The sequence below is a fragment of the Pholcus phalangioides genome, unplaced genomic scaffold (assembly GCF_987345545.1).
Source record: "Pholcus phalangioides strain wild (caught in Gottingen) unplaced genomic scaffold, Ppha-v1.0 ptg000012l_1, whole genome shotgun sequence".
NCBI classification, from domain to species: Eukaryota; Metazoa; Arthropoda; class Arachnida; order Araneae; family Pholcidae; genus Pholcus; species Pholcus phalangioides.
In genome coordinates, this window is record NW_028301605.1 from 12,828,312 (window position 1) to 12,843,080 (window position 14,769).

The following is a 14,769-nucleotide window of genomic DNA, read 5'->3' on the forward strand; positions in this document are numbered from 1 at the left end:
GTTAGTTTTTAGCTTTACTATTCCATTCACATAGGAAACATGGCGTTTATGTATAACCTTGCTGTCCTAATAACATTGTTATAATTTTTAAATCACCCCAAATTTGCCATTTAAAAAAATTCTTGATATTTTATTTTAATGAGAAGAAAATAAAGGTATTCACATGATACTTTCAATATTTCGGAATGAGCTACAAGCAAGATCGTTACCATTATGCAGTAAGACACCTTTTAAGCTTCCCTTACTAGAATCTTCTCTTACTATAAAGTCTCCACTGAGATGGATAATGATTAGTGGTGCAAGACAAATGAGCTACAAGTCCAGGAATATCTATAGAGTATCTCTTGTGCAAAATACCTGGTTTAATTCTTTTTCTCGATTTCTGTACCAACAAAATGCTGTTCAAGTAGCAAGTAAATTTTTATTTTAATGTTGTGGTCCTGAGCACTTTCTTTTGAGATTTAAATCCCATACTAAATCATTTAACACACTTTGTGCAAATTTTTGTGCATTCATGCTTGTGTTTTGGCTTGTGTATAATATTTCGTTTTCATTACTGCTCAATTATTCAGAATCAGGTGATAAATGAAAGGATGTAGGAGGTACAGGCACAGGTAAAGCAGGATCATGCAGTACAGGTCTAACAGCTGAAATGATTTCTGGGTAGACAACATTCCCTTTGTTTTTGCTATTGTAGACTTTTATGTTGGTTAACTAGTAATAGCAATCATCATGACTTGCTGACCATTGGAATAGCAAACCATTGCATACCATTGGAATAGCAAACTATTGCATACCATTGGAATAGCAAACCATTGCATACCATTGGAATAGCAAACCATTGCATACCATTGGAATAGCAAACCATTGCATACCATTGGAATAGAAAATGGACGAGAGTTTATTTCACCTTGAATCCATTTCCGTAAATGTTCAGCACAAGCCTGACAGACTTTATGCGGGGCACATTTCTGGTCCTGGTTGCCAAGTTGCATACCGAAGTAAGCATGATATGCTTTTTTTAACAAAGCTGGTTATGCTAGGTTGTCTTTTCTTCACAACGTATTTACCACAAATGTAACAAAAGCAGTCTGGGTTTTTTATTTATACAACCTTGATGCCATACTGCTGTAAAATAACCTTACAAAATAAGCGTGTAATCACTGCAAACGAGCGGGTTAAACTAGACCACGGTGAAATAGAACATCGAGTGGCACTACCTACAGCATTGTATTTTATATTTATTATCAGTTTACTCAAAAATTAATTATATTTATTATCATCATAATTTTACTCAGCAATTAGTTTTAAATTCTAATAACAATGTATTTTAATCGATCATATTTCATAATATTGTTATTAAATAGGTTCCTTGTTTCTTGATTTGTGAAAAATCAATGGGTGATGGGAAAAACAGATGCCATTTTTGTGATCAGCATGTCTGATTTACTAAAAAAAATCTGCCATTATGCAAACCCCAGATTCATGTTGGCTTGTGTTATCCATGCGGTTATTAATAATCACACATAAGTTTTATCAACTCACCTCTCTACCCAGTCTTTGTACACAGGAATATCTTTAGCATACAGTAGCTTGCTACTCGGGGAGTCTTTCCCTAGACGATGATCCGACGTGGAGCATGCATCCATGAAAGTCTGTGCTACGACTGACAGACATGAGTCGACTATGTTCGATTTATGAATGTCAAACACAAAATTTGGATTCTTAATGAGATTCACCCAGAATCTTAACGGGAGACTGCAAAATTGGAGAGAAAGAAAAAATTGTCAGACCAATAAAATTGTCAAGCATTTCATGTTAATTTATGATGTTTTAACTGAAATAAGCATTTCAAAAATTTAATCACTAAATTAATTCTTGTTACCTGTTAGACTTCCATGTGTGAACTACTTCGGGATCAGTGATGCCATGATTGAGAGCCTGATCATCTAAAAAGTCAAACATGTACTTGATAGCTAAGGGTAAGGCACTCCCACGGTGGGCAGTCGAGAATATTGTCTCGAAGAGATCATCCACAAACTTTTGTAGAGTGCCCTGGAATTTAAAAAAATGTGACTCATAAAAATGAAAATATTTCAAAGTATGTGTACTCAACAAAGGATTCATCAATCGCTTAAAGATGTTTCCATGAATATATACTGAACATGCAAAAAAAGATTGCAAAATATGATTACCTTGGTTGCTAATAACCTCGTTAAGTATATTTCAGAAACCATCTTGTTCCCCCTCTCACCTTCTTTCTGTTCAGCATCATGATGTCGAACCTGAATGAAAGAACATATACAAAATTAATATAAAAAAAAAAATCTCATTTTCACATTTCACTGAATATTAACCATATAAAAAGAAACTTCCTCACTAACTTTATTCATAACTTAAAGACAATATTTGGACATCTACTTTGAAAATTCTGCACACAGTTGTGCGATTTCATAAAACTCAAATATATAAACCAACATGTTTTTACAAATCAGCTCCCTGGTTCCAAACAAAATGCTATTGTTTTGAAAACTATTCCATTTACAAACTAATTTCCCATTCTAGTTTGTAAAAACGAGAGTTGGCTGTATACTGGATGTGTAAATTTTGTTTAACTTTAGAATATTAAGTTTTTTTGCAACATTTTATACAACAAAAACCTACCAGATGCCAGTACTTATAGCCACCTTCAGGATCATGATTCATTGGTGATGTCGCCCTACTAAGTGGCGGACTAGTTTTGAATGGAAAATTTAATGTTTCTGAAAATAAATAGAAAAAAGTGCTCAATTAAGTTAACTATTATAAAATATGCATGTTAAACAAAGACTATTGGCAATTAATATCATACCATTAACAATATTGACGAAAGGAGTAAATGTAGTGTTATCACTATACCAACTTATAATCTATAAATAAAGCCTTGCATTTTTTTAATATCAGAAGTGTTTCTTAAACGTTTTTCATACAAATAAACACTAAAATTTCTTTAATATGGTTTGATACTCTGATTAATGTCATTCTTGATGATTTCTTTACTTTCAGCAGTATATTTTGGAACATTTCACCACAAAAACGAATGGCTCATCAACAATCATCCACTACTAGAAAATTCCTTTTATGCATCAATTTTAACCAAAACTGAAAACCATTTTGTTTGAATACAAAAATACTTTTTCTGTACATGCTTTCCTTTGTTATTTTGAATTCAATTATAGCTATATCCATTTGATTTTGACACGTATGGGTTTAAGAAATATAATTCTCATTAACTTCATTTCATCCAGATCATTCACTGGTTAGTAACAAATGTTTATCATCTTTGTCTCTTCATTTCCATTATTGAGAATTTTTTTTTTTTTTTTCAGGGGTTGTAGACCTATGTAATTCAATCTAAGCCCTTTTTACATAGATCTATATTCTGGCCTGATATCAGAATGTAATAATGTTTTACAAATGGATTTGTATCAGAATCTAACATTTTACAATATGGATCTTATCCATATCGCAAAATGTTAATGAATAAAATGTTAACCAAAGATACAATATCTTTGTGCTACTGAAGAATTACTCTTATATCGTCATTAGTTTGAAATGTTGCAATCGATCAGTTCTTACAAATTGCACTCAATTCACAAAATCAAATGAACTCCTTTTTAACCTTGAGAACTTAACAACGAGCACTATCTCACCATATTTATGAGATTTCTCCAACTTGTCTGTCATGAGGGTTAAATTGTACATTGATGACTGCTTTGGCACTAATGTCAGAAGAGCACCATCAGGGACCTAAAAAGTTATAAATAATGCATAAAATTTTTTAGCGAAAAGAAGAACCTTGTATCACCAAGAAATTAGGTTTGAATTCTGATGTCATCACTACGGAAATAAAATTTACTGGAGAGTTTAAAACAATGTATTACTTTGTAATGGGCAAGAGAATTCAATCTCCTCCACTCCCCTTCTGTTTTTGTAGTTGAATCTTCATCAGAAAGGGTAAGTCTTCCGGAGTTGCCAGCTCTCCATTCTAAAGACAAATATATTATTGTGTTTTAAATATTATTGAAAATTTACATGGATACATTCTGCAGCAAAAACTCAATATCAGATGATTAAAAAAAATATAGTGTTGAACACAAAAACAGTTTCATGAAGTACAAAAACTTTACAAAACTATCTTACCTAAATCTAATACGTCTTTACTTGGGCGTTGAGAAAATGATGTGCTCCTATATATAGCGTCCAGCGCTTTTTCTTTAACTTGAGATATGGTATCGCAGTCCAGCACTTTGACTGGTGTTTCAATGTTTTCTCCATGGGGTTCCAGACCCTGTACATAGACCGTCTGGGAAGACATTGAAACATACACCGTCTGCAAAATAGCCAGAAAAATTGATCAGTAAGATGTAAAACTGAAATGAATAAATATCATTTTTTGTATCGTATCTTACACTATGTTATTCCAAGAATAAAACTTTTAAAATAAATTGTTTTCTTCTCTTCAGATTAAAAAAAAGTATTCAGTTGAGAAAATCTGGAAACATTTCTCTTATTAATTATCGGTTATACCATTAGAGGCGTTGCATCAAAGGGGAGATACATACAAGAGACTCCATACATATCTACTCATACGAGTCAAACTTATGCAAATGATTATTTACAAAATATAGAGGGGTAAACCAATTTCAGTCATTTCATTCTCCTATAAATTTCACTAAAAAATCACTTCAAGTTGCAATGAGTTTGATGAACATTAGTTTTCTCACATCAGTTGAAAGTGGATGCTTTACAATTCACAAGATGCACAGACAATTGCTGATTCCAACAAGATCACAATAATATATTTTTTTCACTTAAGATTTTATAGCAGATTTCCCTGATGCAATCACAATAATTTTGTAAAACAAAGCAAATTTCACATTTACGGTTTTTCAAGTTAACATAAGTATCTTCAACTTGTAGGCCCTTAAGACAGGTTCACACTGGGCCGATATGACAAGCGATTCAATCCATGGTTAAACACAAGAAACTGGTTTTGGTTTCATGTTTTTAACCAATCTGGGCAGATTCCTCACACAACAAGCGATATGATGCTCGACGTATCAGTCCATTGTCAACCTGACCTTAAATTGGATACACTTTGTGAAAATCCAGTAAGAAAAAAAAATAAATTATGTTGCACTAACACATTTAAACTTACCATGCTTTTGTATTCAATGGATTGTCGGATGAGCTTCTCTTCAGAGAGGGAGTACCGAGCTTCGCTCGTTACTGCATCGACGGGACCTTTATCCACTTGTTGTTTGATGGCACGGTACAACATGAATAGAGGCTCGCCCGCACACTCCTATAAAGAATGAATATTATGAACATCAAATGCGACTTACAAATCATTACACAGAAGAATACGTAGAACAGTTTTAACGATTAAAATGCGTTCACTATTACAATTATTAAAAAGTCACCCCAAATCTAGACAAATTTTTATGGGAAATCTGTATATCCAACACCCCTCTCAATTTACCACCATCGATAATTATTGCGTCCAAGAATTAATAGGATGCTTTTCTACTCATTGAAACATCTATAATTAGTCTGCCATAAAATTATGTGGATATGGAAAATGTTCCACGAGTTCATGGACTGCAATCACTATTGAGTCAGAGTCACGGAAATGAGTGTGTACAAAAAAATGAACATCAGTAAAGACAATAGCAAAAAAAAAAAAAAACCAACCAATGAATAGTAGATATAGCTTACCCTAAGGAACTTATAAAGAAGGAATGTGAACCAAGCAGAAAGCATTTTCTCTGCTACGGATTCCGTTCTGAAAGAAAGAATTGTGTTCAATAACAACACACTTTAAATGAAATAATATTATAATATTTAACATTAAATTTTGTAAACAGAAAATACTAATTCATCATCAATCGACATTTTTGTGGAAAATATATTAAAAAATATAAATATAAAAGAAATTTATTGTTGTCCTTCATGATGATGCACAATAAAAAAAAGGAAAAATATGTGACTGAAACAAATATGTTGATACATATGGTTAATTACACAAACAATCATTTTCTCTTAATTAACACCTTTACTTTTTTGTCTAATCACATTGTAATGAATAAAAAAAATTCTTTTTAATGATTAGTTTTGGCTCAGGTTTGAAGCGGTTACAGTTTAAAGAGACCTTTTTAGGACTCCTTAACACCTGAAGCTGTCTTGTCCGCCATCTTAGTGTGAATTTTGATCTCAGAAATACCACTATAGCCAATTGCTGTTCCCTACTTTTTTTTAACGATTAGACGTCACTTTGAACGAAAATTGGTTATACCACTCTAAGATGGAGGACAATAAAGTCAGCCCAGTTATATAGGCAACTTACATGTGCTTATCAGAAAAATATTATGAAATAAACTGAACAGAAAATGAATACCTTCTCAAAAGCAGTTTCGGATGACTTTTACCTTCCATGCATTTTTCGATCAAGTCTGCAAGTAAAGTCTTCAAAATGCTAAGAGAAAGGGAAAGAAAGATTTTGAGACAATGAAAATATAATAAACTTGATAACTGATTAGAAAACTAAAACAGCAATCTACAATTAAATAAGCAGGGTAATTATATCTCAAAATTAAATTTACTTCTTACTTCATAATCAGCAAAATTACTCACTCAGTGCAATAGTCCATTTTCCCTTGCAAGGTCACCATTATGAGAGACGCAACATTGACTCTAAATTGAAAAAAAAAAGATTTGTTCAACACTGTTTTGTAAAATAAAACGAACTAAACATATAATGGGAAAAATATCATTGATGTCATCTCATTTCGAAAAAAAAATATATATTCAGAGATTAAGGATTTATCTTCATAAATAGCTACTAAAATTGTTTCTTTGATTTCCCAATTAACAAATACGCAAGAAGACTGAAACATTACCCATTAAAAATCATTACCATTTATTCTGAAACATCCACTTCACTTTTATTTTATGTGTATTTGATGAAGAAATTCAAATCGAAGAGCAAAAGAATATATTTTATGAAATTGTTAAGATGAAAGTCACTAATTATAAAAAATGTGTGGAATTCATACAAGTAATCAAACTCACCTATCTCTCATTGAAAAATATCGATTTGATTCAAGAGTTCTGATGAAAAGAAGAAGGAAAGTTTTGTTCATGATCAGATGACCAAACAATCGTAAACCATTTTCAATAAGTGGCCTTTTAACTGGATCAATCTAGGAAAACAAAAGCAAACAATGATCACACATAACTCAAGTTATTAATTTAAAAGAGAAATCTCATTGATTCTGAACTATTAAATATAATGTCCAGGATGCCCTTAAGTGCTATTAAATAGCCCAAATGATCATTTATTAATCATTCAACCATTTTCTCATATCAGAATTTTTGTATATGTATGATTTTACAATCACTGTATCTTGAATATATGTATATAATTTTATATATATTGAAGATTTATCATCGGTAAAAGAGCATAATATAATTTATTTGCTGAAACATCTTAAATGCCCATTGAAGTTGAAAATCACCGTTTAAAATCTATGCACATACATTTCATGCATTTCTATGTGTTGAAGTTGAGCAGTTGTTTAAAGAACTGTTGCTCTTTGCCTACAACAATAGAAGTGAGTGATTCAGAGTTGAGAAATGAAATGTGTTGTGTGATAAAAAAATGTCATCGTTTGGGCAAAACGACAGGAAAAAAGTTAATTTAGTGAAAGAAGCCTACAAAGAGAAACAAATGTTTTGGTGAGGCTACGATTCTTAGATGGCCACAGTGAATTGGAAAAGGATGTTTGTCAGCAAAACTGGCTCCTAGATCTGGTTGACATGGAAGTGTTACGAATGATCCAATTGTTACTACACTGGGAAATTTTAGAAACTCTGTAAATTATCAAAGGATAGCAGCGTCAACTAATATTTCGAAAATGTACATATTTCATATTCTATGCAACAATTTACTATTTCACCATGCTTTATTCAGATTAGTCCCTCATCACCTAATTAAAGAACAAATGCAAACTAGAGTTCACCAATATCATGGGTTGAAACTGATCTAAGTTTTCTATAGACAACAACAACAGGTGATGGAAAAACTTGGGTGCATCATTTTGATCCCATCACAAAAAAATTGGGGATGGACTGTATCATAGACATGGCCACAAGTTTTGACATGAATATTATTTTTGTGCTATGAATCACGTGGTAGGTACTAATATAATGAAATTGGTATCATCAGATCTGTCTTTGAAATAGCTAATGAACGATGCTAATGCAATCTATTTTCATTGTGCACTGTTTGAGATAGTGGAATACAGAGAAAACAATTTGGTATGAACCACAGCAGCGGGCCTGGTGCTCAGACAAAAAGAGATATTGGAACCGGAGTGATATCTGACGATATCGTTGCTTTTGAGTTGCGCACGTTGAGTACTTCGTAAGATATAAGAGCGTTTAAAGAATTATGTTATGCAACTTTTTGCGAATGCTCCCAGTATTGTTAGATGATTTAAAAGACATACTAATGTCAGAAAAGAACTTAATGCAAAGAAAATTTAATGCAAATGCTGCCATTATTTCAGCAGTGCAGGTGTCACTGAGACAGCTTACAGAAAACGCCTTCTCTACCTGCTTTGAAAAGTGGATTGAACAATGGGACCATTGCACATCATCCGAAAGAAGATATTTTGAAAAAAAAGAAAATTTTTTTAATGTACCTATTATTTCTTTATTTTAATCTCAGTTCTTATAGAATGCACCTTGTATATATCTGGAATATTGTACAATTATTGAATTTATATGTAAATAGAATTTAAGTGAGAAAGAATAAGTCATACCTGCATTTCTCTGAGAACAGAATGATCATCACTGTTTGGTAGCAATACTTTCATGGCATAAATTCTATAATCAAGGAATGGAATTCCCCCAGTCGTTAGGTCACCAGTCAGATCAGTCATTTCAGTCTGAAGTTCAGCAAATGCTGTTTGAAGGAAAAGATACATATATATATATATATATATATAGAAAAGTCTGATAATCTTCATTACCCAAAAACATATTTTTTGAATATTCATACTGTACATGACTGCACAAGCGATTACTAAAAAATTATTATGTATAATTTTATTTAAATTTTAATATAATCAGAGTAGGATTATATTAAATGTAGAGTATAAAAATCTAGATATTATTTGAACCAATACTGTTAGGCATCTATAACCGTATCACACAATGAGGTATTTCATATTAAATTGCATATAAATATTTAACATAAAATATCACAGAATAGATACAATATATGTATAATGCACAGAAAAAATGTTACTAATTAGTGAAGTGACAATAGCGATGTGGATCAAGTAGTGAATGCATATTATATGAGTCTGATAGATATTGTAATAGACTTTTCTCAAGAAAAAGAAACCCACAAAGGAAACAGTACCTTCTTTGCATTCACTAGCAACACGGAGTTCAAGTACATCCATTTGTTCCTGCATACTTTTCAAAACTCTGCTGCTCTCTGTAGATTTTCTCCTATACGCTATCAGTATGATTATAACTACTATGATCAAAAAACATGCTCCAACAATAACGCCAATGATGACTGGTTTGGCTAATGTGGCATCTTGGTTGGATGGCAGTTCATAGCTTAAGCGACCTATCGTAAACTTTAGATGATCTCCAACTTCAACCTGAGTGTATGGAGAAAGTAAAAGATATGAATTATAATCTTAAAATATGAGCGCCAGAGCAAAAATCATGTACTAGAGATCAAGAATTCAATAGAATTTCCCAGACAACTATTCCTTTTCACAGTGATAATGATTAAACTACTTACCACAACTTGAGGTACCTGCTTAGGATCAGGTTTCCCATTAGCATCTCTAGCAGGAGGTTGCTTTGTTGGAGGACGACATGTCAGTTGAGAGCGAGACAGAGACGTTACATTGCAAAAGCTGACACCGATACGAACAATCACGTCAGTCTCTTGAGAAGCTCGGTCTAGATTCAGGCCCTAAAATGCAGAAATGGAAGAAACACTTTAAGAAAAATTCTCTTCCAGCGAAGAAAGCAAGAAGTCCTGAAATGACAGTATGGGAATATACTCACAGATCATGAATCAGAACTCTAATAAAGTCTCTTTTCTTTGTTATAAATAAAATTGATCCAACTGATGAGAAAGCCAACTTACATTGATAGTCAGATAATCACTCTTGTAGTACTTGACTCTGTTCTTTTCGCTGAAAGGATAATATATCGGATCAGGGTACATCATGAATTTCGAGAACCTCGGATTGTTGCTCAAGTTTTGCACTTGTTGGACGTGATCCATTTTGAAACCATATTCCAACTCGATCGGATGAGCATCAGTATCATCAGAGGCAAAATCAAGTTTCTCTGCGGACACCCTAGGACTCCTACATTTCATTTCTGTGGCAGATTCTATTTGGCAGGTCTGAAAAAAAAAAAGAAAATGATCACACATCAGAAAATACAGTGAAACAGCCCCCTAACGACACAGAGAAAATGTAGCGATTATTGGGAGGTTGAATTATAATGTGGTTATTGAGAGGTTCTGGTTATTCAGAAATTCTTGTTCAGAGGTCAACCTTAAATTTAATCCAATAGGATGTGTGCTGAAAACAAAACCTTCTCCACAAGAAAATATAGTCGTCGTTCAGAGGTTACCATTGTTCGAAGGTGGCTGTTATAGGAAATTTCACTATATCAACATATAGAGAATCAAATACAATTTATTTACGTATAAGTTCTATTCACATATTTAATTCACCTGAATGAACCACTTTAGATTTACTTTAAAAATTGCACCCCCCCCCCTTCCCCTGAATGATGCAACTTCACATGCATAAAAAAAGCAGGTTATGGGCCACTGAAATGTTTAAATTCAACTTACACTATTGTATTCTTCGTTGTCTACGATGACATACATAAATGGATGTACTATTGAATTCAAGTTTGTGCCCCTGACAATAATGGTGACACCTCCACTAGAAAAATAAATGAGAAATATTTTCAAGAAAATGTAAAATTGAAATGAGTTTACATGCATTAGTTAGATGTATGACAATGTTTTTCATCACTCACTTAAAAAATTTAAGTGAATAAAAATAAAAACATATTATTATTAAGTCAACACCATGCAGTTAAACTGTTAGTACTGCAACAAGAACCGATTATATAGAGAATAAAAGTAGTAGATTGAAACTCTCACATTTACAATCAAGAAACATTAAAGAAAAAATAATTGCATGACGAACACTTACCTAGGTATTCCTTTTGGGACACCTCGCTGGCCAGTAGGACCAGATTCTACCACAGCTATTTCAGGATCTTCCACGTAAAAGAACTGATAGTCTTCAAATACCCTTAACCCGTTGTCAAATTTGATTCTCACTTTGTCTTTCATAATCACCTTTGAAGCAGAGGTAATGCAGACAACTCTGTTGGACAACCGACTAAAAAAAACAGAAAAAAGAGGATTTAGATGAATTCATCAGAACTTTAGAATATTGTGAATAAATTTCATAAATAGAACTACACTAATGACTTTTCGAATCAAATTGAAATACAATAAAAAAACTAGCTGGATCTACCTGGTGACATTACACGGCAGACCACCTACAAAGGCTTCAGCTTTGCTACCAGCATTCATGTGAAGTCCCCATATTTCAAGTGCTGTGCCGCCCGACTTTGGACCTTTAGCAGGTTTAACTTCAATTATATGAGGATTCTAGAAATGAAGCAAGTAGTGATGAGTAAACAGAAGAGATGTTTTTAAATATGTTTATATAAATTGAATTACAGTATTTACTCGCATATATGATTAGGCATGACTTTAGAGATAAAAGTAAAAAAAAAACTATATATAGATTTATAATAACTCCTTATTTTGTTTATTTATAGTCAATAGCATTAAATGCACGTATTAAAGCAAACAACCAATACATTCTCAGCACCACTCTCATCTGAAAAGAATCTCCCTCCAAAGCTCTTTGCTAAAAACTTTTTTTTCCACTCACTGCACAAAGCATCTTGCTTCGACCCGTCAGGTTGCTTTTGAAATGCAACATTTCACCATGTGAGTGAGTCATCTGTAAAAATTGGCCAAGCAGTAAGTTATTATTTCAGCGTGAGCTCTAGATGGTTAGAAAAAAAGAAGCTACCTAAAAAGATGCAATGAATTTTTCGCTCATACATAAAGGACAACATAGGTTTCTGAAGTAGAGAAAATTGAATAAAAACCTTGTCCTATATGCGAGTAAATACAGTACTAAAATTCATCAACTAAGTCACTGTTGAAAATATAAGGTGATTCATACATTCTACTCATTTAAAACAATATAAATTAAATTACACTGAATTTTTTTTTTTTACTGATCTGGAACAATAAACATATACATCGTAAGCTGCAGCATAAATTTTATACAAAAACGTAAAAATTCAGGCATTTTCCACTTAAAATTAAATTTCCAATATGGGAATAAGATAGTTGCATTTCTCTAACACAAAAAACATAGCTTGGACAACAAAAATACACGAGGGGCACAGATATAAACTACACTTTCTGATATGCACCAATCCCCAGAACAATGTTTTCAATGTGCATGTGCAGATTAGTAGTAAGCAAAACCTACCACAAAAGAATAATGTTCTCTTGATCGAGCAGTATAGTCGTTCAGGACTTTCACTTCCAGGTAACCAGTTATAGGACCACTTACTAAACCAGTTGTAAGATTTCTTGGACCTTCTACTTTACAAACAATCCTGAAAAACAAAGAAAGCATTTGCAAACAAAGCAACTGAATTGCTCTTTTTAAGCAATTTCTTTTTGGATAGCAAAGTGGAAGCTAATAATTGATACAGAATTTCCATCTTATGATATGCACTTCTGTCAGGTTACATTTTCTTTGGACATATCAATTAGGGCTGGTCTGATCAATCGAGTCGGTTAATCAATCAATTGTAAATGACAGTTAAAAAATTTATTTGAATTAATAAACTCAATCAATCCAATAAAAATTAAATTTTTTCATTAAAAGTTTATAGTTTAACTAGATTTATGTGACGGAACTGATTAGATACCTTAAATTATGTTCCTATACATCTCAGATAATTGACCCTACTTAACCTTGTAATACTAACTCTAAGTCTTAGAAACGTAGATGTATACGCAGTTAACATGCAGTTTTTATTTCAGTTAGTGTTCTAAGATTAAAAATATTAGAACCCGATCAAATTTTTTGAAATAGGAAAATACAAGTCAATTCATTAGAAATTAGTGATAATTTTAGTTTCACATCGAGTATGGAGGTTTTGGGAGGCAAGACCAAACTTTTTTGTCTCAGATGTGTACAACAATCTTTTTATTCTGAAACATCATAGCTCCCCTCCCTCATCAGTACCATTTGAGAGTAGCTTCAAAACAAAAAAAGTAACAGTATAAAAATCAAAATTAGTTTCGAAATCAGTGACAGACATAAAATATTAACTTAAGAAATTCCAGGATATGACAAGTATGTTCAGCATATTACAGTAAATAGCCTCCAAGTGGGCGGTCTTCATTCCTTAATCTATTTCTATAGTTGTTTACATCCATTCAGCGGATAGGTGTGTGAAATGTGAATGGAATAAATTTCAGAGCATCACAATTGATATTATATAGTCACCAATATTATGTTTACTAGGAATGATTAGCATTTGAAAATATTTGATAAAAATTCAATTAATGAAATTTTTTGATTGACAGTTAAAAATTTTAATTGAGTCCCAGCCCTAATGTCAACATTCAAAAACAGAAACAAGAATCAAACTTGATAAGAGGAAGCCTTACTTGGTTGTTTTAACATAAAGCTCAGGATGAGGAATGCATGGTGCGATAACTCTGTGATCTTCATGAATCACTCGAACACCATCTTGGATATCATTGAAGATGCGACCAAGGTTTATTCCTGTGATGGTGATATTGGTTCCACCTTCCCATGGGCCTGATTTTGGATCAAACTATGAAAGAGATAATTGCTTCATTACAAACACCAATATATAGAAGCAAGGAAAATTATGGATATACTATACGCATGACTGACACTAACAAAGCACTAAAACTCAATGAACTGATGGAGAAAACAATATTTGCCAATACTGTAAAATGATGAAAAAATTTAACATTTTAATTCATAAAAAAATTTGACTAATATATTAGCAATGACTTTTTGTAATGAGTTACTTACAGATATTATTTGTGGATTTGGACAGGTTTGTTCTCGATCAAGCCACAAAGTAGGTAAACGATTACAGTGTTCATAAACTTGACAAGAATTCTCAGTGTCTTGACACCATCCACATGCATACTTCTTTGGAAGTTCTAAGCAAATACCACAGCTCTGAGCCATTCCGGAACACCTAAATATTAGAACTATGGAAAGAAAAAGAAAATACTGAATATCATATTGAAACTTTCAATAACATAATTTTAAACACTTGTCAACATGAAAAGCACTTAATTAATTGGACATTTCAGAATATAACTTGACTATCTCATACCATGAATATTCTCTGGATTGTCAAATGGCTTGTTCACATCCCAGATGACTGCAAAAGCTGCCGTTATATTCGGGGCTTGCGTACTGTATGAAAACTGAAACACACAAACATAACATATAATCGAACGAATTGAAAACAATTTTTTTACAATGACAACTATTTATGCTTTATACATAG

General features: G+C 32.5%; 1 protein-coding gene across 3 annotated transcripts in view; it reads right to left on the minus strand.

The window, feature by feature from the left end:
* Window positions 1-14,769, minus strand: part of LOC149079608 (plexin-A2-like) — a 448,285-nt gene that overhangs the window by 9,744 nt on the left and 423,772 nt on the right. For all 3 annotated transcript variants that reach the window (XM_089240220.1, XM_089240221.1, XM_089240222.1), the window contains 23 exons: window positions 14,593-14,686; window positions 14,280-14,464; window positions 13,883-14,052; window positions 12,687-12,816; window positions 11,646-11,782; window positions 11,316-11,507; window positions 10,946-11,039; window positions 10,223-10,486; window positions 9,869-10,045; window positions 9,473-9,722; window positions 8,868-9,010; window positions 7,114-7,244; window positions 6,676-6,735; window positions 6,440-6,517; window positions 5,761-5,827; window positions 5,201-5,347; window positions 4,183-4,372; window positions 3,924-4,027; window positions 3,693-3,789; window positions 2,665-2,762; window positions 2,196-2,285; window positions 1,886-2,055; window positions 1,546-1,758 (listed from right to left, as the gene is read on the minus strand). In XM_089240220.1, coding sequence (XP_089096346.1) covers window positions 1,546-1,758; window positions 1,886-2,055; window positions 2,196-2,285; window positions 2,665-2,762; window positions 3,693-3,789; window positions 3,924-4,027; window positions 4,183-4,372; window positions 5,201-5,347; window positions 5,761-5,827; window positions 6,440-6,517; window positions 6,676-6,735; window positions 7,114-7,244; window positions 8,868-9,010; window positions 9,473-9,722; window positions 9,869-10,045; window positions 10,223-10,486; window positions 10,946-11,039; window positions 11,316-11,507; window positions 11,646-11,782; window positions 12,687-12,816; window positions 13,883-14,052; window positions 14,280-14,464; window positions 14,593-14,686 — 3,281 coding nt within the window. The remainder of the gene's footprint in view (window positions 1-1,545; window positions 1,759-1,885; window positions 2,056-2,195; window positions 2,286-2,664; window positions 2,763-3,692; window positions 3,790-3,923; window positions 4,028-4,182; window positions 4,373-5,200; window positions 5,348-5,760; window positions 5,828-6,439; window positions 6,518-6,675; window positions 6,736-7,113; window positions 7,245-8,867; window positions 9,011-9,472; window positions 9,723-9,868; window positions 10,046-10,222; window positions 10,487-10,945; window positions 11,040-11,315; window positions 11,508-11,645; window positions 11,783-12,686; window positions 12,817-13,882; window positions 14,053-14,279; window positions 14,465-14,592; window positions 14,687-14,769) is intronic.